Source organism: Syzygium oleosum, unplaced genomic scaffold, assembly GCF_021117445.2.
Source record: "Syzygium oleosum isolate NSW1041296 unplaced genomic scaffold, Sole_v2.1 Sole_v2.21, whole genome shotgun sequence".
Taxonomy (NCBI): domain Eukaryota; kingdom Viridiplantae; phylum Streptophyta; class Magnoliopsida; order Myrtales; family Myrtaceae; genus Syzygium; species Syzygium oleosum.
This window is the reverse complement of record NW_026607505.1, coordinates 4,626,834-4,650,466: the sequence shown is the minus strand read 5'-3', so window position 1 is coordinate 4,650,466 and position 23,633 is coordinate 4,626,834. Positions and strand designations below refer to the sequence as shown.

The following is a 23,633-nucleotide window of genomic DNA, read 5'->3' as shown; positions in this document are numbered from 1 at the left end:
CCCTTATTCGATCTCAGACGAGATACTTCACATATTTGAAACGAGCTTATCGCAATTTGATTGCATATTGCATAGAAGAGAGCTTGCAACTTCACAGGTTTAGTAAGACAGTAATCATGCAATGCACCCACTTCAGCCGAATTACCGGATCGGCACAATGCCCGTGATCATCGATGATGCAGCCTAACATCATAACCTCCAATTTCTATCGTACCCGTGCACGTGCACGGACAAACAGGGTCTTCAGCTGGAACCTAAACTTTTCCGAGCGCATGCGCACGCAAAGGCACATCTGAGCGGCCATTCATGGGCAAGCATATACATGATATGCATTCATTCCACCGCAGCTTATGGTAGGCTACACATATTTGGCTGAGCAATAACTCATACTTGAGGTAAATAAAAGGTAGATCACATTCACCGACATTGTTCATACCTGCCAGCCTCAATGTTTCAAAGGCTAACGGCGACCGATTCACCAACCCAAAATATCGAAAACCTATCACAAAACGTCCAGAGGAGGAACAAGCTTTAGGTATGCTTTGTAATCCCCAGTTATCGTGTATCAGTTGGTCTCGCTCCATTGCTACGTGAAAAGAACAATGACGTAAGCCCAATCTATGGAAACAACCTAGTCATCTCATTTACCAGCAAGCAGACTAAAGATTTTGCCAGGATGGTCGGAGATTTCAAAAGCCAAACGCAATCATCCCCTGCCCTTCACGCCTGTTCCTTATTCTCACTCTGGCACAGATGGACCCCTTGTTGAGGAAGGATATCATATCTGATATTCAAGTCGTCGAAAATCCTTTTCAACTCGATGACTAGTTCAGTCCTCCGCCTGTTCTTCTCCACGTAATCTTGGAAGTTCATCTTGTGATTGACAAAGAGCCCGATCTTAATCTTGTTCACATTCTCAATCTCACTCACAAACACATTGTGGTTCAGGTGCCAAATTCGCCAATTCTTCTCCAAGTACCTGACAAGAATAATTAGAAGAAATGGCTTTAGGAAATCTTTCGTACGGTCCTGCAGCGAAAAAGTCTCTATCGGCCATTCCATTTGCAATAAGAAATGAAGGAAATTGTAGCAAATCCATCAACTTACTTCTTTATCTTCTCTTTCATTGCTCCGATTCTTTCCAATGGAGTCATAAATTCAATCGAGAACTCCACTTTGTCACCCACGTGTGGGCTTCTGCGGTAATTGGTTATAGGTTTCGTAGCCAAAACCGAATTTGGATAGTAAATTATTTCATTATCGAGCGTCAAGAAGACAGTGCTCAAGATGTTCATCTCCTCCACCATCAACTGTCATGAGAAATATAAATTGCTATAAGTTGGACTCATCTCAACATAAAAGTGGAATGGGTTCTCTTGGGAGTTACCTGAACACCATCGATAACACAACGATCGCCAACATCAAATGGATGCGTAAGAAATACAAAGATGATAGCCTCAAATACTGTCTTGCATGTGTTGCCGGAAATGAAAGCTGCCAGAACAAGCTGTGATGAAAGCAGGACTAGTACTTTGGTCGTAGCAATTTCCATCAAAAGAAGCCATATGATGATGGTAATAACGATCAATATTCCCGTCACAAGATTGTTCAATTGCCTTACTGCTGTTTTCGTGTCGGTTAAAGCATATACCAGCGCTTTACGGCCTTGATAAACCTTCACCTGCAAAAGGATTGTATCTCACGCTGAAATCTCTTGATATATGCTTTAACCAAACTGTCAGTTACAATGCATGTTAAAAGACATATTAAAAGACAGATCACTGGAATGAAGAGGAAGAATGCGGAGCCACAATGCATGTTCACAGCTCTTTACATGGAGAAGGGCAGCAAGACAAAGTTACAATGAATTAAACATATATGCACTGACCGCCCAGTTTGTAAAAGATTTTAAGTCAATTCATCCAGTTTCTGCTCCTTCAAGCAATGGGAAGAGAAGATCCACTTCTTCTTTGATAATGAATCTGCCAAGATCGTCTTCATCGAAGTAGCTGCACAAAATAGAATATGGTTACCAAAAGACCAAACAGTCAGTTAATCTGCTGAACCGTTTCATTTTCTCACTTGCAACCCGCCCGAGTGACGTTTCTGAAAATGTGATATGCAGCGGCCATCGCTTCCATCTTGTTAGTTATCTCCTTATCCACTTGCTCAACTCCTCCATCATCGACGCTTTCATCCAACACATTCCATACAGTAGATAGGCCCGTATTTCTCACTGCGTCAACCAACATATTCATCGTCAAAGCCGAAACCTTTTCTTGCTTCATCTTACGAATCTTCCCCACATCAATCACCTGCTCCTCCTTTCCCGTTTTACCTTTCCTCATAGTTCTGAAATCAAACTGGCCGACACTGGGTTCTCTCCCCACCATCTCAGCCTCCTCTATAACAGGCCGCCCGGATAATGTTCGCGAAAGGTATTGATGGGAGAGATGTTCTTGAATTCGATCAAATAATGCAGTGACGTGGAAACTCAATATGAATATCTTCAGCAGTAAAGTCTTTAAGAACCATAGGAATGAACCGATAAGAATCGAGACAAGAGTCCAGGTTATGTAATCCAAAACCTTATTGGCAATCTTTGACCTCTTAACACCTCGATTGAATAACAGTATCCATGTGAGAAGAACGAAGGCCAACCAAGTGAAAACTTGAATGCTCTTCTTCAAACCATCAACAAAATAGAGTACCTTTTTCCGAAGTAAAAATTTCCTCTCAATCAAGAAAACTATAAAATGCATCACCCAATTGGTAACCGGCATGCCAGAGAATAGCATCATTACAAGTACACACCACTTCCACATCTCTAAACCCCATAGCTTAGATGCTTCCAATTGATCGACCGTTAAACTAGCCACCAAGCACCCCTGAATGAGAAAAAATACTGTCCATTCAACCAAAGCCTTGGTCTTTATCCTCTTTTGCTTTGCTTGGCTCAATTCAGGAGTGACTTCTTTGTTGATCTCTTCGTCATCCTCCTCTTGTAACGATGCATTGTGCTCTTCCTCAAACATACTAGCATCAATAGGATACGGTTGCTCCCCAAACCTTGACTTCGGTATTGAGTACACCGACCTGTTGAGAGTCCTTTTCCTAACAAGAGCTTCGTTAGCATTGGGAGCTTTAGGCGGCTTATTCCGGCTAGGGCTGAAGCTCGCTATTTCAGGAGACAGGCAGCTCATCGGCGCTGATTTTGCAACTCCGGTGCTAAATTTAGTCGACGCCTGGCGGGGCGAATCCACCCCGGTTTGTTTCGGCGCGGCAGTTTCCAGTCGAACCTTTTAGGCTCTTGCCCTCAGTCACACCTTTTGCATCCCCTTCAGTCGAGATGGTCACAATTACTTCACTTCCATTGACATTCCTTTTCTCTGGCATGGTGATTTCGCCGCCTTTTAGACGTACTCCTTTAGAATCCATTCGTATTCAGGACACGTTCCAAAAGTTCAGAACTTTACGGCTTATAAGGCTTCAATTCAAGTTGAAACTCTGGAGAACACGAGAAAACCAAAAGAGAGAATTTGAGTGCAGATCTACTTCTACTGAAATGCGTACACACAGACAGCGACAGGCCAACACGATATGCAAGATAAGGACTGAGCTCGTGGACTGACTGTAGCACTCGAGTCAGAGAAAAAGTTTAGCGCTTTCCAACAAATTTTACTTCTAATCAATAATCACCAACTCAGGACACATAAAGTAAGAGGTACAGATTATGCAGCGGATGATCCTCGATCAAGAAATGAAACAGTCGAGTGATCTGGTGGATGCTCAAAATGGGTAAAGTTAAACTGAAAATCGGAAAAAGAGATCAAAGATTAGCGCGGGCTTGTCAGTGTCCCGTTGAGCTAACTTCGCCAAGAACAGAGCAAAGAAGCTAAAATCAGAAAGACTCTTGAGGAGCATCAATGGCTGCTGAGAGCTGATCCAATCCAAGTCAGCAATTTAATGGCAATATTTGACGAAAGCTAACAAGAGAGTAAATATATCAAGCATGTATCAGTTTGGAGTTTTTGAAGATCCAAAAATTAGTAAGAGGTAAATTTATCGCTAGGGTACCAGTTTAAGATTTTTCGTGGTATTAACTAGGGGTGATCGGTTTCCGGTCCAGTCCAGTTTCACCCAGGAAATGGGAACTAGACTAGAAGGATGGGTTTCTAGTTTTTGGAACCGGAGATCGGACCACCTGGTCTTGGGACGGGACCGACCGATCTAGTCCAGTCCAGTTTCCGAGCAATGCAATGAACCATGATGCACTAAAGTGTCCCGAAGTGTCTTCATTTTCTCAAATTTTTGGACCTCGTTTCAAATGAGGGTCTGTAGTGTTTTCATTTTCTCAAATAATAGCTTGAAGTGGACCTTGTTTCAAATAAGTGTTTGAAAGGCATCTTGTTTCAAATAAGGGCCTGAAAGTGGTCATGTCCTTAACAAAGAATGGCCTAACCTCTCTCTGGTTGGTCAAAGGCATTTTCGTTCTTTACTTTTCTTTTTTTTTTGATAATTGAGGTGTCAGCGCGGCCGGCGAGCTAGGGCTCAAACCAGCGATGATGCCCGACTAGTTCTCGAGGGGGGCTAGCGCAGCATCCCACCGCCACGACCCCCCACTTAAATCACCGATGGGCGAGTTTGAACCCAGAACCTCTCGTGAAAGGAACTGAGCGCAAACCAACGCGGCCACCAATGGATGGGTTCTTTACTTTTTATTTTTACTTTTTTCCTTTTTCTTTCTTTTTTCCTTTTTTTGTTTTTTTCTTTCCTTTTCGCCGGTGACCGGTTTCAAGTGATGGCCGGCGATACCCGGAGAGGGCCACGCAAGGCCGCTCTCGAAAGCCATAGGCGAAGGCCAACCTCGCTTGGGCGACCCTCCCCTACCACAGGAAAGGCCAACCCTCGCCAGATCTAGGCGAGGTTCGCCTCACCTGCATTCAGCGAGGACCTAGGCAAGGTGACCCTCGCCAATGGCCGACGTGGACTTGTAGGCCCTTGCCTAGGACTTGATTTTTTAACTTCATCCAATTTGATTAATGGAAAATGCTAACGTGATTTTTTTCAATATTTTATCTTTCCCACATGGCATCTTATGTGGTGTTAAAGTTTATTAAAGCACTAAAATGGCGTCGCTTTGATCCGAATCCTAATTTTTACACAAAATCTTATTTAAATTAGGTTAAAAAATCCAAAAAAAATTCCATAAAAAAGACAAACTCAAAAAAGAAAAAAAGAAGCTAAAGCTATTAAAAAAGAAAACACACACAAAAAAACCAATTTCGTGGGTTGGGGATAGCTCTCCCGCCTGTGGCCGCGGCCCTATCGCTGGTGGGGCGTCGGACATGGCTGTCAGGGTAGCTGGCGCTTCGGCGAGGGCCGCCAACCCTCCCACCTGTGTTTTTTTTAAAATAAATTTGTTAAAAATTAATATAAGTTAACCAAAATTTAGGTTAAAATTGTCTTTGGACAAAAATGACATTCATCGGCCAGAATATTTAGCTAGCCAACGAGGTCAAGCCCTTATTTGAAACTGCCATTGCCACTTCATGCTCTTATTTGAAATCATCATAGCCAGTTCATGCCCTTTTTTAGAACAATATCTATTTCATGCTCTTATTCTAAAAAATAAGGGCACCATAAGCCTCTTTTTGAAATTTTCCCTTTATTTGGCATCACAGACCTATTATTACCTCAAACTTCCTTGGCCTAAGTAGCTATAGTCCCTCTAAGAAGCTGGCCCTGAAGAATACATTCACATAATTAGTTAGCAGGCTTAGGTCTATTTCATGCTCTTATTCTAAAAAATTAGTTAGCAGGCTTAGGTCTATTTCATTGCCACTTCATGCTCTTATTTGAAATCATCATAGCCATTTCATGCCCTTTTTTAGAACAATATCTATTTCATGCTCTTATTCTAAAAAATAAGGGCACCATAAGCCTCTTTTTAAAATTTTCCCTTTATTTGGCATCACAGACCTATTATTATCTCAAACTTCCTTGGCCTAAGTAGCTATAGTCCCTCTAAGAAGCTGGCCCTGAAGAATACATTCATATAATTAGTTAGCAGGCTTAGGTCTCGTTCGTTATCGGAATTAATCAGACAAATCGCTCAACTTAATATGAGAGGAACCGTTGATTCGCACAATAGGTGTCTATGAACGTGATGCATGTAGTGAGAGAGAGTTCTTGTTTATTTGTCCTTTCCTTCTTTCTTTGACCGATGAAAACATCTTTCGAAGTCCGACGACAGTATCTGTCCGTACAAGAGTGTTTGTGGTCGTCAAGCATGTCCATGACCTGAAATCTTTTACGCCATCTTTTTCTTGCCATCGCAAAGACATCGGCAAGGACAAACAAAGTTGAGCTATTTAATTTCATAATCATGCTTGGTTCTAAAATAATAAATTCGAAATCGATGGATGACTCGCAAGAAAAATATATCCGATTACTCACATTTCGTATATTGCCTGAATTTAGTTCCGTGAATAACTGTCTGATTAAATGGGACGGTTGTTCAATCTTGATTTGAAATTCGAACAAATTATATTGTCTACTGTTGCCGTCCAATCTAATACCAATGCAATTTATTCCACGTAGGTGTTTAGTTGAATGTCTTGCTTCTCAGCAAATTATGTTGGGTCACACTCGGATGAACTTCTTTCAGCTAGTCCTATCCTTATCTCATAAAGGAGCATGAGATTACTAGAGCGTCCAACAAGGGATAAAAATGGATAATGACACAAATAGTCTCCGAACTTTTACCTAATATGCAATTTGATTCATGAACTTTTAATTTGTTCAATGTAGTCCATGAACTTTAGCCTAATGTTCAATTTGGTCAATGAACTTTTAATTTGTTCAATGTGGTCCCTGGACTTTTGTTACATGTTCAATTTAGTCCATGAACTAAATGAAATGTTCAATGTAGTCCCTGAACTTGAATTAATGGAAGGACTGCATCGAACATTTTCATATAGTTCATGGACTAAATTAAACATGTACCAAAAGTCTAGGGACCACATTGAACAAATTGAAAGTTCATGGACCACATTACACATTGAGTTAAAGTTCAGGGATTACATTGAACAAATTAAAAGTTTAGATATCACATTGCAAATTTGGCCAAAATTCAGGGATTGTTTGTATTATTTTCCCAAAGGAAAAAAAAAAAGAAGAAAGATCTTTAATAAGCTTGTCTTTCTGCGGTACGTTTGATCGTCCTTCACAGGGCATAGTATCATACGAGTGAATACTAGGTAAGAGCATCGTGGGTCATTTCATCCTAATCAGTAGGCGCATATGCCGAGACCCGTGAAGACGTGAAATCAATGAAATGATCGAATGGTAACATCACCAACGACTGTATTGCATAACATCCTTGATGAATTATTTTAGGAAGGAATGAACTTGCGACGATAGATGCATAAAGTGTGATTGAGATGGGGACCATTTGAATTACTTGATTGAATTTACTCTAGCGAGCTGGGCACAAAAGTTATGTGATCGCCTAGAAATCCTAAACTTATTGTATGGTAGCTAATTCAGCCTTAAAATCCTAAACCTTAGTCCGTCTAGCCAATTTGTCCGTAAATTGCTGATATGAATGCCAGCCATCTTGCGTGATACAACCGGTGCTGACATGACATTTTTTTTTAAATTTTTTTTGAATTTTCTAAATTTGTTATTTATTTATTTCTTTTCTTTTCTTTTTAGGATAAATGTACTGTAAGCCCTAAAACTTATCACGTAAATGCAATGGAGTACTAAAACTTACAGAAAGTATAATCAGGTCCTAAAATTTTCAAATCGGTGCAATCGGGTACCTCTGTTAACTCCATCTAACTTTGTTAACGAAAAATATTGACGTTAGTTTTTTTTAATATTTTTTCCATTCTACGTGATGATGACGTGGCCAAAACAACGTCTTTTTGGTCCAAATATGATTTTCAACATAAATTTTATTTAAATTAAATTAAAAAATAAGCTAAATAAAATATATAAAATAAATAAATAAATAAAAGATAGGGTTCCAAACCAGGCCCAAATCGCCGCAACCACACCTTCACCGGGAAGGGTCAGCAATGGTTGGGGATGGTCAGCAGGGGTTGTCGAGCCTCGACCAGTGGCGACCCTTGCCTGCTGTCGGCAGTGGCGCCGACCATCCCCCACCATCGCCGACCCTTTCCGGCAATGGTGGGGCCGCCTGGTTTCTCACCCATCTGTCTTTTTTGTATTAATTTAATTTAAATAAAATTTATATTAAAAATCATACTTGAATTAAAACGACATCGTTTTAACTTTATGTTCATGTTTTTGCCACATTATCGCCATGCAAGAGAAAGAAAATATTAAAAAAAGTCACGTCAGCATTTTCTGTTAATCAAGTTGGACGGAGTTAATGGAAGACTCGATTGCACCAATTTGACAAATTTTAGGACTCAATTGTACTTTCGTAACAAGTTTTAATACTTTGAGTCAACTTATCACTTTCTTTTTTTCTTTTCTCTGTTTTTTTTTTTTACTATTAAGGGCTGGCCCAAAAATTTCAAAAAAATTACAAAATTTGTTCGCGTCAATGTGGGTCATGCCACGTTGGACGGCCGGCGTCCTCGTCATCAATATCCGGCTAAAATTGATACGAAGGTTTATATTGACAAATCATTAAAAAATTTATAACTAAACTGGTATAATTAAAAGGTTCAGAACTGAATTGGTCGCCGTACAATAGGTTTAAGATTTTTTGGACAATTTCTCTCGGCTAGATGGTGGGCAACGTCTTGGCCGCGTCTCTCTTCTTCTTTCTTTTATTGGAGGTGGGATCGATCTCAAACTTAAAGGCGAAATGGATCAACGTTAATCGTCCAAAGAGGGGTTCTTTTGACTGACGGATGGGGGCCATATTTGGTGTCGAGGCACGATGGATCACCATCGCTGAGCAGCAAAACGACAACAGATTTGGCGCTGCGCATTAGAGGGAGGCTTGAAAACGAGAGAGGTCGAAAGGTGACGCCCAATGTCACTTCGGCCTACCCGTGATGCATTGCCTCTTTTGTTTTGCACGGTGAGGATGACTTCACTTTATTTGAGTGGAGCCTTCTCGATATTATCATGTCTTCTTCTATTTGGTATTTGATGCTTTGCCATTTTGATGTTGCTAAGGGGACCATCGCAGATCATTTTTTTTTTCTCACAAAAGTATGAATCTTCATGGTTGGCGCAGCTAATCGAAACGTTAAAGAAATTTTTTCAATTCAGAAAATGGATGCGACCTATTTGATTTTCCACGAATTGCATGCAAACTCTTTTAGGGTAGAATCCAATCGCAAGGTGAAAAGTTTGAAAGTAACCGGTTCATAATTTGCAGTGTGATTTATGAACTTTCGGGTTGTTTTGTGTTTGTGCCCCCAAAGTATTGAAAAGACAGAAAAGGATTAATGGAGGACAGATAATCGACGAGAAAGGTGCATCGAAAGTAGTGCTACGTTTGGCTTTTCATAGTGCGATTTAAGCCTTTCAATTGGTACGATAGCTTTTCCAACCATTTGTTAAAAAAGTCAATTAATTTCTTGTAGCAAATATCGGCACGACGTTGGAAATAGTCCAAACGGCACCCAAATAAGATGCCCTAGGAAAAATCAGGAAACTTTAATAAGGAAGAACTTGATTGCACTTGTTTCAAAGACTCTGAGGTCTTAATTACAAAGATTGAAAGATTTTTGTGCTATATGGAATTTCTTCAGGAAGACTTACTTCGATTTTATTGATAATTTCCAACGGGCGTGAATGCTCAAAACCGGATCAAGTGATTTCTCTAACAAAATCTTTTGTGTTTGCTCAAGATCACCTCCGCTTTTCTTTGCTAAGCATACTAATGATGTCTAAATTGCAATGTTAACAATGGTAGGTGTTGACACTAAAAAAAAAATAACCTATATGGGCCGCCGCGAACTGACAAAGCCCAAAAAGTAAATGTTGTCGGCCCAGGGTTAGTTCATAGATAAGAACAATCACAGTTACTGATAGTTTATGATAACTCTCGATTCAAAAATTAGGATGACAAATAAAGACAGACATTCAAAACCTTAAATCACAATGTGGATAACAGTACAGTTACCAAGCCATATCCTGAAGGCTTTGGAAACACTTTTAAATTTTTTTAAAAGATAACTGCTGCGACGGTTATTTGTTCTATCTGGCTATAATTAGCCGACAAAAGAATGTCGTAAAGAATCCACAATGAATCAATCAAAAACACAACTATTCAATTTCGCAAGTTATCTTTCGCATTCGTACTTACTTTTATTTGCACTCGTTGTTTACTTTATCTTCAGTTTCATTTAGTTAGAATCGAACTCTTCCTTTCCAAACCGACACAGAACCCAATTCACTCTAAAAACCGAAGGGCCAACTTTGGTGAAAGATATTTTGTCGAAGGACGTTCTTCGGCAAAACACTGGGAAACGCGTAAAGCAACGAAATATCTATCCCTTTTATACATAACTCAAACAGTCTGTGTTACGTAATTTTTCGTATGACTAACACCCTTGGGGAATTGCAATTCGTGTTAATCCCTCTCTAAAATCTAAACATTTTCAGCAGGCGTCTGCTTAATTACTCTCAAATTGGGAGTAATTGTGGAAAAGGGCGGTCTAATTGAAGGGTCTTGGTCCCAAGAGAGGCATATGAGTTGGACAAGCTCTTCAAGTTGGCCATTTTCGTCCTCCGGAAGCGCGAACCTGGGCTTGCCTTCCGCTACTTCCACTGCAATCTGTTTGCATAAGACAATGTAAAAAGTCGATGAATGTTCAGTAGCATTTTAATCATAGACAATAGCTACATTGAAATTGGGGAAATTTTAAGAACCCATTGAAAGATGAAATGTAGTACCTGGGCAGGGCCGAAATCGGTCTCGATGTAAGGGTATTAGCTGGTGACGAGCTCGTTGAGTATGACCTCGAAGCTGTACTCGTCGCACTGCTCACGCCTCTACTGCTATTTCATAAAGGGCTACTCGCTCTTGGAGTAAGGGCACTAGGGTTAGGCAAGAAAGGAAGGGCCTTTTTTGGGTACGGGGCCCATTCTCCCTTATGGGCCTAGCAAGTTTTTTCCCCATCTTCTGACCCAACTTAATCCCATCTCAAGTCTTCTAGGGGTAACGATAGTCTGACAAGCCCTTATTTGCCTTTCCACAGCCACGACCATTGAAGGATGAGCGCTGATCATTCGAAGATTGATAAGCAATAAAGAAAGCCTTGGTATCGGTAGATGAATGCAATTGATGAAACCTTTGCGAATGCTACAATAGCTTCCCCTTGAAGTCATCAAAGCGAATATTGGTTGTGCTATTAGTGATTGTGGTGATGAAAGCGGTGGTAATCTGGATGAGGCATAAATAACCAGATCCTTGTGTGAGACTGGAGAATTGATTGCAATGAGAGCTGACTTGAGTGTGCGTACATAAGTATGTGGCCATGGGCTGATTGCCATTTTTTAAGGTCTGAAGTTGAAGCTTTCGAGCCACAGACTTATCAAGAAATCGCTTTTCTTTTCGTAAGGCCACCCAAGCATTTCGTGCAGTTGGTAGATCATGCACTTCCTGTAGAATATCCCACCTCGTTGTAAGGCTCGCACTGTATCGCTTCCGGCGCCATGTACACATTAGTCCCTGAGAAATATTCGGGAACTGACTTCTGTTGTCCAGAAACCCTTCAAGTTCCCTGAAAATGGTGTGGAGTGATGTGCCAAGAAAGTTAACAACAGGGGCCTCTGTGCCGTTGCTCAGGCGGAGTCTCTGCGAGACAAGCTCGTGGGAGGCCTGGCTGTTCTGAGGTGCATGACGCAGCTCTAAAGGGCACACCACTTAGCCATTTTTTACTTCGTCGTCCTCTGAGAATCATTTGGGAAGATTCGTTGATGCTTTACCATTTGGTGAGAATTAAATTTGTTGACTATTATGTAGGGCTTGCTATGGTGTTCTGAGATTTGTGATGGAGAGCGGTGCCAAGGGATGTGAGGTATTGTTTTATGACGGAAATGATCGTGTTATTCTCTGTTTTTGCCTTCCCCTCCATTTTTCTCGGTACTAAAGCTTCAGGAAGTTCTGAGATTCGGGTGCTCGTGCAGGTCATTGTGAGCGGGAAGCTACGTGCTCAACGTGCTAAATCGATGAAGTTCAACCTGTCAACGAGTATATTGACTCTGCTGCCAGGCATGTTCTTCTAAGACAGGCGAGACGTCCTTCTTCAAATCCGCAACATACCCTTCCTCACTGTTTTTTCTTAAGAATCATGTGCAAGTTGGTAATTGCTCCATCTTGCCTAGGCTAGCACCTGGTGAAATCTTAATCCTTTTTCTTTTGAATGGATCAGGGCGTGCTTGGCATCAAGGTCAAGATCATGCTTGACTGGTATCCCAAGGGCAAGCAAGGACCAACGACTCCATTGCCTGATCTGGTGACTATCCATCCCCCGAAGGAAGAGGAATATATTCCACCGGTGCTGACCACCAACATTGAGATCCCAGTAGCTTAATCGGCAGTTCTGATCATGTCATTACCTCGGCATGATGTTTTGTTCTTACAGTACTGTATGCCTCAATGTAACTTTCTCATAGTTCACGCTACCGCTTAGTTCTCCTAGATTATGCTACCAATTTTAATGGAGATTTCTGCTTTACATAATCTGGCCGGAAGATGTTTTCAGCTGTTATCCAAAATAATGAAGAGTCACCTAGTAAGTAGTACTTGCCCTTGTTGATGACAAAATTTCAAAACCATCGTTTGCTCATAATTCCACTGTGGAGGCTTGCGGTATCAAATCTTGGATTCCTAGAAGAGAAGAAGATTGTTCGTAACCTAGGACCTTCAAAATAACACCGAGAAAAAGAAACATGATCTCTTCTGTGCATACCTCTACTGTACGCAGCATTGTTGTCACCTTTTGGCATATTCAATGTTTTTCTTTCCCCTTATTTGAGCGCAGACAAGATACTTACATATTTGAAACGAGCCGATCGCAATTGATTGCATATTGCATAGAAGAGAGCTTGCGTAACTTCACAGATTTACATAGACAGTGCTCATGCCTTGCGCCTGCTTCAGCCGAATTACCGGATCGGCACAATGCCTGTGATCATCGATAATGCAGCCTAACATCATAACCTCCAATTTCTATCGTCCACATGCACAGACAAACAGGGTTTTTAGCCGGAACCAGAACTTTTCCGAGTGCATGCACACGTAAAGGCACATCTGAGCGGGCATTCACGGGCAAACATACATTTGAAATGCAGTTATTCCATCGCAGCTTTTGGTAGATTACACATATTTGGCTGAGCAATAACTCATACTTGAGGTAAATAAGAGGTAGATTACATTCACTGACATCGTTCGTACCTGCCAGCCTTAATGTTTCAAAATCTAACCACGACCGATTCACCAAGCCAAAATATCAAAAAACCTATCGCTAAACATCCAAAGGATGAACAAGTTTTAGGTATGCTTTGCAATCCCCAGTCATCGCGTATCAATTGGTCTATTGATAGTCTTGACACGCCTCGCATGCCTGAGGCAATACGACCGTCTTCCGTAGGCCTCGCTCCATTGCTACGTGAAAAGAACAATTACGTAAGCCCAATCTATGGAAAAAACTAGTCATCTCATTAACCAGCAAGCGGACGAAGATTTTGCCAGATTGTCAGAGACTTCAACAGCCAAACGCAATCATCGCCTGCCCTTCACGCCTGTTTCTTATTCTCACTCTGGCACAGATGGACCTCTTGAGGAAGGAGATTATATCTAATATTCAAGTCGTCGAAAATTCTTTTCAACTCGATGACTAGTTCAGTCCTCCGCCTGCCCTTCTCTGCGTAATCTTGGAAGTTCATCGTGTGATTGACGTAGAGCCCGATCTTAATCTTGTTCACATTCTCGATCTCACTCACCATCACATTGTGGTTCGGGTGCCAATGTTGCGGATTTTTCTCCAAGTACCTGACAAGAATAATTAAAAGAAATGGCTTTAGGAAATCTTTCATACAGTCCCGCAGCGAAAAAGTATCTATCGGCCATAACATTGGTAATAAGAAATGAAGGAAATCATAGCGACTCCATCAACTTACTTTCTTATTTTCTCTTTCATTGCTCCGATTCTTTCCAATGGAGTCATGAAATCAATCGAGAACTCCACTTTGTCACCCATGTCAGGGCTTCTGTGGTAATTACTTATAGGTTTCGTAGCCAAAACCGAATTTGGATAGTAGATTTTTTCATTATCGAGCTTCAAGAAGACAGTGTTCAAGATATTCATCTCCTCCACCATCAACTGTCATGAGAAATATGAATTGCTATAAGTTGAACTCATCTCAACATAAAAGTGGAATGGGTTCTCTTGGGAGTTACCTGAACACCATCAATAACGCATCGATCGCCAACATCAAATGGATGCATAATGAATACAAAGATGATAGCCTCAAATATTGTCTTGCATGTGTTGCCAAAGATGAAAGCCGCGACAACAAACTGTGAAGAAAGCAGGACTAGTACTTTGGTCGTAGCAATTTCCATCAAAAGAAGCCATATGATGATGGGAATAACGATCAATATTCCTGTCACAAGCTTGTTCAATTGCTTTACTGCTGTTTTCGTGTCAGTTAAAGCATGTATCAGCGCTTTACGGCCTTGATAAACCTTCACCTGCAAAAGGATTGTATCTCATACTGAAATCTCCTTTCACTTCTCGGCAAATTCACATACTAAAGGACGGATCACTAGAATGAAGAGGAAGAGTGTGGAGCCACAATGCATGTTAACTGCTCTTTACATCAAAAAAGGCAGCAAGACAAAGTTACAATGAATTAAACATAAATGGACTGACCACCCAGTTTGTCAAAGATTTAATGTCGATTCGTCCAGTTTCTGCTCCTTCAAGCAATGGGAAGACAAGATCCACCTCTTCCTTGATCATGAATCTTTGAAGATCGTCTTCATCGAAGTACCTGCACAAAATACAATATGGTTACCAAAAGACCAAACAATCAGTTAATCTGCTGAACCGTTTCATTTTCTCACTTGCAACCCGCCACAGCGACGTTTCTGAAAATGTGATATGCAGCGGCCATCGCTTCCATCTCGCTCGTTATCTCCTTATCCGCTTGCTCAGCTCCTCCATCATCGGCGCTCTCATCCAACGTATTCGATAGGGTAGACAGGCCCGAACTTGTCACTGCATCGACCAACATCTTCATCGTCCAAGCCGAAACCTTTTCTTGCTTCATCTTATGAATCTTCCCCATATCAATCACCTTCTTCTCCTTTCCCATTTTACCTTTCTTCATAGTTCTGAAACTAAAGTGGCCAACACTAGGTTCTCTCCCCACCCTCTCACCCTCCTCTATAAGAGGCTGCCCGGATAAGGTTTGCAAAACGTAGTGATGGAAGATCGATTCTTGAATTCGATCGAAGAATGTAGTAACATGGAAACTCGATGCTAATATCTTCAGCAGTAAAGTCTTTAAGAACCATAGAAATGAACCGATAAGAATCGAGACGAGAGTCCAGGTTATGCAATCCAAAACCTTATTGGCAATCTTTGACCTCCTGACGCCTCGATTGAATAACAGTACCCACGTGAGAAGAACGAAGGCCAACCAAGTGAAAACTTGAACACTCTTCTTCAAACCATGAACGAAGTAGAGTACCTTTTTCCGAAGTAAAAATTTCCTCTCAATCAAGAAAACTACGAAATGCATCACCCAATTGGTAACCAACATGCCAGAGAATAGCACCATTACAAGTACACACCACTTCCACATCTCTAAACCCCATAGCTTAGATGCTTCCAATTGATCAACCGTTAAACTAGCCACCAAGCACCCGAGAATGAGAAAAAACACGGTCCATTCAACCAAAGCCTTGGTCTTTATCCTCTTATGCTTTGCTTTGCTCAATTCAAGAGTGACTTTTTTGTAGATCTCTTCGTCATCCTCCTCTTCACCTCCTCCTCCAGCTGGTCCTGGAGATGCCATGAATGGTGTCTTCGGAGTGACGGGAACATTCCAGGCTGAATGCGTTGATCTGTTATTGGGCGATCCCCGATTAAATGATTCTTGCAACAATGCATTGCGCTCTTCTTCAAACATACTGGCATCAAAAGGACACGGTTGCTCCCCAAACCTTGACTTCGGTTTCGAGTACACCGACCTGCTGAGAGTCCTTTTCCTAACAAGAGCTTCGTTAGCATTGGGAGGTTTAGGCGGCTTATTCCGGCTAGGGCTGAGACTGGCAATTTCGGGAGACCGGCAGCTCATTGGAGCTGATTTTGCGACACCGGCGCTCGATTCACTCGATGCCTTGCAGGGAGAATCCACCTGGGTTTGTTTTGGAGCGGCAGTTTCCAACCCCTTGGAAGACGACGACCCTTTTAGGCCCTTGCCCTCAGTCACAGCTTTTGCTTCCTCTTCAGTCGAGATGGTCACAATTACTTCATTTCCATTGACATTCCTTTCCTCCGACATGGTGATTTCGCTGCCTTTTAGAAGTTCTCCTCTAGAATCCATTCATGATTCAGGACACGTTCCAAAAGTTCAAAACTTCACCGCTTACAAGGCTTCAGTTCAAGTTCAGACTCTGGACAGCACATGAGTAAACCAAAAGAGAGAATTCAAGTGCAGATCTACTTCTACTGAACTGCGTACGCACAGACAGCAGCAGGCCAACACAATATGCATGATATAGACTGAGCTCGTGGACCGACTCTAAGCAGTCGAGTCAGAGTAAAAGTTTAGCCCTTTCCAACAAATTCAACTTCTAATCAATCATCAACAGCTCAGGACACACAAAGTAAGAGGCACAGATTATGCAGCAGACGATTCTCGATCAAGAAACGGAACAGTACAGCGATCTGGCGGATGCTCAAAGTGGGTCAGGTCAAACTGAAAATCGAAAAAAGAGATCAAGAAAACCCGTGTACCTCAACAAAGACTACCGCGGGCTTGCCAGTGTTACTCCGTTGAGCTCACTTCGCCAAGAACAGAGCAAGAAGCTAACACCCAAAAGAGACTGAGCAGCATCAGTGGCTGCTGGAGAGCTGATCTAAGTGAGACAAAACCCTTGTACCTTGTTAATTAAACTCTTGTTCAGACAGTGCTAGAACTCATGATGGAGCGTATTTAAAATGATAAACATCAACCATGCACGGCTTTCCAAGAACAGCATTCATTATAAAAACCAAAAACAAAGAACAGCAAAAATGGTCTGTGATGGAAAAGGCGGCGAGGGTGACACAGCTTGACCTTTTAAGTCTATCATTCTTATATATATATATATTGGAAAGAAATTTTCCTTTTCTTTTCTGCAGCAAATAAATTAACGAGAAATTTCTAAATCAGTACTTGAAATGCTCTCGTTTTCTCAAATAAGAATATGAAATGAATTTTATTTCATATAAGGACCTAAAGTGCCATTATCTTCTTAAAAAAGGGCTTGAAATGAATCTTGTTTCGAATAATTATTTTCTCAAAGAAGGGTCTAACTCCACCAACTAATCAACAATTGTATCCAAGTGGTTACGGATAGAATTGAAGATTTTTCATGCTGTCGAGTATCTCTTGGTTTGAGATCGGATTGCCATCCAAGCCCTTTGTTAAACTTTCCTAACTTGGGTGATTTTTAAAATCTTGCGGAAACGCATAATCACTCCAAAGATAACAAAAATTCAACGAAATAGGCAATAAATCTAAAAGATCAAATTAGAAGATAATCTTAACTAATTTGCGGATAACTTTCGAAATTCAAAACAACTACGGATCGGGCTTGCAGATCTCGATGGTGGCTAGCAGTAGCGGCTCGGCCGTCAGGCTGCTCGAGGCAGGCTGATGAGATGGTGTGGACATTTCGGCTTGGGCTAGTAAGTGAAAGAGAGGTCATCGGCGTCTAGTTGTCTTCGATGATTACTCGTCCGATGACCAACGATGAACAGCCTCGGGAAAAGACCTGCAAAAGCAAAAACTTTCACGCCGTGGAGAGGCGGTCTGCAGTACTCGGCTGGCTATGGGCGACGACGGTCTTCGCGGGTGGGACTGAGCTAAGGTGAGTCGACATTAGATATTCTGTAAATAAGAAACACCAAAACAACGATGGTTTGAACCAATGCAATCTGGATGTCGGGGAGGCCGTAGAGCAGGAAAGGGCAGAGACGCGTGGAAGCGGCAGCACAAGGCACGAACGAGAACTGCAAGAAAAGAAACCACCACTCTTTTTCTTCCTCGATTCTCACTGAAGTGGGCGTGCGTTCTTTCGAGTGTAAGCTTTGTCGATAGCTTGTCTGTCTTTTTCTATGGTTCCAGAGAGAAGTCTCCCTTTTCTCAATTGTCAATGTCCGTCTCCTCAAAGCTTCAACTACTCTCCCTTGTCTTTTTGTGACCGTCTTCTTCAAGAACCCCTCTCACGATTTTCTTTTTTTTACTTTTCTCTCTGCAGGGTCCTCTCTAGGAATTGTGGCCGTGTGTTCAATGTGTGGCCTCCTTCTTTATGAAAGGACGAGCGGATAGCGTGAATTGATTTTGACCGGTTTTCTGTTTGTTTGATTTTGTTTCCTTTAAAATATTAGTTAGAGTTTAAATTAAAAATTTTGCATATTTAGAAGATAAGATAATTGCTTAATTTAAATTGGGATTTAGGATAGTTTATTTCCTAGTTTAAAATAGGGGTAATTCTAGAGTGTCTTTCTAGAATAGGTTGCCTATTATTTTAGGCGTTTTTTATTATCCCAATATTGACACCTAAATTTTGGCGTCCCATTTAGGAATAATTGTATAGAAAAATTAGGGACTAAACTTTAGCCCCTAACAAAAATATTAAAATTGCATTGTATAGCATATAGATATTAGGAGCGTTTGCATTTAGCTGGCATTCTGATTGGACCGGCGGTGGATGAACTTAAGTGAAAGGTTATGTGATTAATTGAATTAACTGAGTGAGCCCAAGAACTTAAAATTTGGCCCAAGCTCACTTATTATATTAGTGGTCGAAATTTGGGAGTGCCGAGATGGAAAATTGGTTTATTTAAATTAAACTTGGGAAGGCAATTTTGGTCCCATGACAAAAAAGGAAGAGATAAGCATTAGTCTTCATAATATTCGCTCTTTACTCAGCCATTTGAAGGAATAAATAGTGTGGACAAGATTTGGCCGAGAATGAAGATATTTGCTTATCTGCAAGAGGAAAGAAAAGATTTGTTTTAACCTTGAAAGTTCATCTTCCTCACATATAAAAGGGAGACTCTGACATTGACAAGGAGGAGGCTACACAGAATAGAATACACGGCCACGAGAGAGAGAGAGAGAGAGAGAGCGACATTGAGAGGGGAGGGAAAACTCGATCTTAGAGGGGGCAAGCTCCTGCCGCCGTTCACTTCCTAGCCCACACCGCCGCTCGTCACGGCAGCACCGCCACGTGCAACCGCACATCCCCAAGCTTCCACTCTGTATTGCTCTCCGCGTTTGGTCTCTTCACGTCCATAAACAACAATACCTGCGGTCTCTCTCTCCGTAAGAGGAGATCACGGCTGAAGTCGGTTAAAATTGCTCTGCCGCTTAGACCTTGAGGATGCTTGACACAACAATTCCAGCGATCACTCTCATGAGTGCCAAGAGTAACAATTGATACAAGAAGACAAGACAGAAGAGCACTCGGTGAAGATTTGCTCTATTGCAAAAGGAGACAAACCGAGGTGGAATTGGGAGCCTAAAAGAAAAGACAAAAGTAGAAATCTTGGTGGCTGGGGGATAAGGTAAAAGTGCCAAAAACGGTCGTAAACCTTTTTGCATTTATGTTAATTTAGTTCTAAACCTTTTTTTGATGCCAAAAAAGTCACAAACCTTTTGCATTTGTGCCAATTGAGTTCTAAACCTTTTTTTGGTGCAAATTCAGTCCTAAACCTTTTGCATTGGTACCAATTCAGTCATAAACATTTTGCATTTGTGCCAATTTAGTTCTAAATCTTTTTTTGTGCTAATTCAGTCCTAAAAAATTTACATTTGTGTCAATTCAGTCCTCGCATGTGGCTGGGCGAGGCTCGAGCCCTTGCCGGAGGCCGCGAGGTCGAAGGCCTCTGGCAAGGGGTTGAGCCTCGCCCAGCCATGGCGAGGCTCGCCCTCATTGGATCTGGCAAGGTCAAGCCTTGTTGGCGGTTGGGCGAGGCACACCTTGCCAGATTTGGCGAGGTCCAGCCTTGCCGGCCTCTGGCCTCTGGCCGGTCGCCGGTTTGGCGATCGGCTGGAGGAAAGAGGGAGGGGAAAAAAATAAAAAATAAAAAATTTCAAAAAAATTTCAATAAAATATTAAAATATTATTAAAGTTGTCCACATCAGTGCCGGTGACCAGCTGCCGGTCGACCGGTATCCACGTCAGCAAAATTCTGCCAAAATTGATCGAAAAGACTGAATTGGCATAAAAAAAAAGGTTTAAGACTGAATTGGCATCAATGCAAAAAGGTTTGGAACTGAATTAGCACCAAAAAAAAGGTTTAGGACTAAATTGGCACCAATGCAAAAGATTTAGGACTGAATTGATATAAAAAAAGGGTTTAAAACTAAATTGGTACCAATGTAAAAAATTTAGGATTTTTTTGACACTTTTTCTGAAAGGATTATTCACGGAGGCACTCACTCCTACATCACGAGAAAAGCACACGGGGAAGATTCTTCTCTCTGAGCAAATCAAGACTTATACATATTTTTTCTCACTTTTGTTTATTCCTCACGATCTCTGACGAATGGTCTCATGAATTGTCCATATCACCACTTTGACTTGTTCTACATTTAGACACGCTCAATACGTATACGTGCGGGATACATGATACAAAGGGCAGCGAAAGTTTTATTCTTGAAGTCCTCGAAGCCGAGTTCCCTCTCTGCCATCACGACGAGCACCACCGCGAGCCGTCCAGCAAACCTTGACCATGTGTCCCTTGGCCGAGGCACCATCCGTGAGTCGCACCTTGCCGTGAACCGCCGGTCACCCGTCTTCGCGACCTCGAGCTGATTCTGTTGAAGTTCAAATTTAGCAACATTATCCACAAGATTAGGTAAAATCTCATCCGAATTTGATTTGGATAATTTATTGCCTAATATATGTTTATCAATATCTAACGTGCATATTTTGAGTGATAGGCATATATTGATTAGGATTTATCTCCTAATCCGCAATGCAATGTAATCTTTTGATTCTATCTATAAGCTTTTAGATGGAATTATTAGATTGTGCGGTTAGAAAATTAATCTTGATCTTTGAGCCCTAAGATTAGGATATTGATTCTATATTTGCTAAAATATCAAGTTGAGATAATGTTTCCAATTTTGAATTGTCGATATTTTTGGCGAATGATATTTTTCTTATCTTTGATTTTTTCCTTATCTATAAAAATTACAAAAAATCACATGTCATATAGATTAGTCTTAATTTTAAAATAAAAGGAAACCCAAAAAATATTAGATTGTTTCGGTGTGTTTATTTGCTTTACTTCCTTGCAACTTATTTGCTTGCTTTGTTAATTGATTGTTATTTTTAATGGTTACGCACCCGCATGATCACTCCTTGCATGTTAATACCCTAGATTAAAACTAATACAAGCTGCCTGCATAAATGTTTTCCAGAAAATGAAATGGTCGTTAGGATAATCTAGCGTAATCAAGTCCCTAAATTCATTGAATCTCTAGTTCATAGGAGTAAAGTATTATGTTAGTGAATATGTAATAAAATGGATCCAGGCTGCCTGCTCAAACATTTTTTTTTTTAAAGAAAAGGTACCGAAATGGCATTAGACTAGCTCTAGCATAATTAAGTCCTCGAATTCAAAATTTCTGGTTCGTAGGAATAAAACATATATCCCTATATTTTATTTGGGTTACTAATCAACCTACCGCAAAATAGATTAGTGGCGACTCTAGCATGAAAATATTTTCATGTTAATAATTTAAATCCTGAGTCGCAAATTGGTGGGGTTTGGGAGAGCCCAAATTAAGTTTAGACTTAATAATTCATTAGCCGAACCCATAAGTGATGCACCCCGAGAAGGTTAGGTCGCGAAATAGTCTAACTAAATTTATTAATTGATTTAGAAGTACCCCACGGCTTGCTTACTCCACTATGAGCAGTTTCGACCGATAAGCATATTTGTCCCACGGCTTGCTTACTCCACTATGAGGAGTTTGGACCGATAAGCATATTTGTCATACTCTTCGTGTATTGAAGTATTTAATAATTCCTATATTTAAAATAAGAAACAAAACATAAGCACAAAGACCCAATAATGTCACGTTTCGTCGGGACTTGGACCGTTAGATAGGTAGCTCAACTTGCTAATTCTTATTTGGCAAAATGACATAAACAGTTTCTAAACTTTGACTTAATATGCAATTTGATTTCTGAATTTTTAATTTATTTAATGTAGTCCCTAAACTTTAACCCAATATGTAATATGGTCCCTGAACTTTTAATTTATTCAATGTCATCCCTGAACTTTTGATACATGTTTAATTTAGTCCCCGAACTATATGAAAATGTTCAATGTAGTCTTTTTCATTAATTTAAGTTCAAGAATTACATTGAACATTTTCATATAATTCAGGGATTGAATTGAACATGTACCAAAAGTTTAAGGATGACATTTAACAAAATAAAATTTTAGGGACCGCATGGAACATTAACCTAAAGTTCATGGACTACATTGAACAAATTAAAAATTTATAGATCAAATTGCACATTGAGTCAAAGTTCAAGAGCTGTTTGTATCATTTCTCCTTCTTATTTTCCTCATTGTTCTCCTCAAGATTTCGAATGCGGGAAATTCCCGTCATGGTATAAAAATATCGAAAGAGTTTCGGTTAGCGTACTATATTTGGATTTTCCAAGATATTGATTCCGTGTGATGCATGACAATCAACGCATTAAAACATATAATTTTTTAATTAATTTATTATGAAATAATCATGGGACTTTTGTTAACAAGGTCTATTGAAAAATAGTATATACAAAAAGAAAAAAAAATCTAAGAAACCTTTCTTTATAGGGTTAATACTACGAAAAACTCAAAATTGGTACACTTATGAAAATTTTATCCTAAACTAATTTTTTGACCATAAAAATTCCAAACTGGTACACCTGTGACAAATTTACCATATACTAATATTTTGACCACTAAAAACCCCAAATTGGTACATCTGTGATAAATTTACCCGCTGTTAGTTTCCGTTAAATTAGATTAATATCACAAAAAATCACAAATTGGAAATCTATGACAAACGGAGGGTAAAACATAAAACTGACACATCAGTCAACTGTCGCGTGTCATTTAATAAAACAATTTGACAGTCAAATTTAACGGAAACAAAATGAGGGTAAATTTATCATATGTGTATCAAAAAATTAATTTAGGGTAAAATTATTATAGATATACTAATTTAAGGTTTTTTGTGATATTAATCTATTTTTATATAAGGTGCCTGTGAATGTGATGCACGCATTGAGAGAGAGTTATTGTTTATCTCTCCTTGCCTTCCTTCTTTGACCGATGAGAACATCTTTCGAAGTCTGACCAGCAGTACATGTCCGCGCAAGAGTGCTTATGGTC

The 23,633-nt window shown here is 40.4% G+C and overlaps 1 protein-coding gene and 2 pseudogenes across 1 annotated transcript; 1 reads left to right on the top strand and 2 right to left on the bottom strand.

Annotated features, from left to right (window-relative positions):
* Positions 1 to 390: 390 nt before the first annotated feature.
* Positions 391 to 17,148, bottom strand: LOC115670994 (mechanosensitive ion channel protein 10-like; annotated as a pseudogene).
* LOC115671115 (40S ribosomal protein S3-3-like) lies at positions 8,088 to 12,536 on the top strand (annotated as a pseudogene).
* On the bottom strand, positions 13,331 to 17,261 carry LOC115670993 (mechanosensitive ion channel protein 10-like). Its single transcript, XM_056320753.1, has 7 exons — positions 17,120 to 17,261; positions 16,974 to 17,045; positions 15,074 to 16,630; positions 14,880 to 15,000; positions 14,405 to 14,698; positions 14,125 to 14,327; positions 13,331 to 13,996 (listed from the first exon to the last, which is right to left on the bottom strand). Exons 3-7 carry the CDS (start codon positions 16,558 to 16,560, stop codon positions 13,741 to 13,743), a joined length of 2,361 nt encoding a protein of 786 aa, XP_056176728.1. The 5' UTR covers positions 16,561 to 16,630; positions 16,974 to 17,045; positions 17,120 to 17,261; the 3' UTR covers positions 13,331 to 13,740.
* Positions 17,262 to 23,633: the final 6,372 nt, after the last annotated feature.

Excerpts from the sequence above, each read along its gene's own strand:
- LOC115670993 (XM_056320753.1), bottom strand. The coding sequence starts at position 16,560 with ATGGATTCTAGAGGAGAACTTCTAAAAGGCAGCGAAATCACCATGTCG. Across the intron at positions 14,699-14,879 it reads AATCTTTGACAAACTGGGTG|GTGAAGGTTTATCAAGGCCG; the intron begins GTCAGTCCATTT and ends ATCCTTTTGCAG. Across the intron at positions 14,328-14,404 it reads GCGTTATTGATGGTGTTCAG|TTGATGGTGGAGGAGATGAA; the intron begins GTAACTCCCAAG and ends TTCTCATGACAG.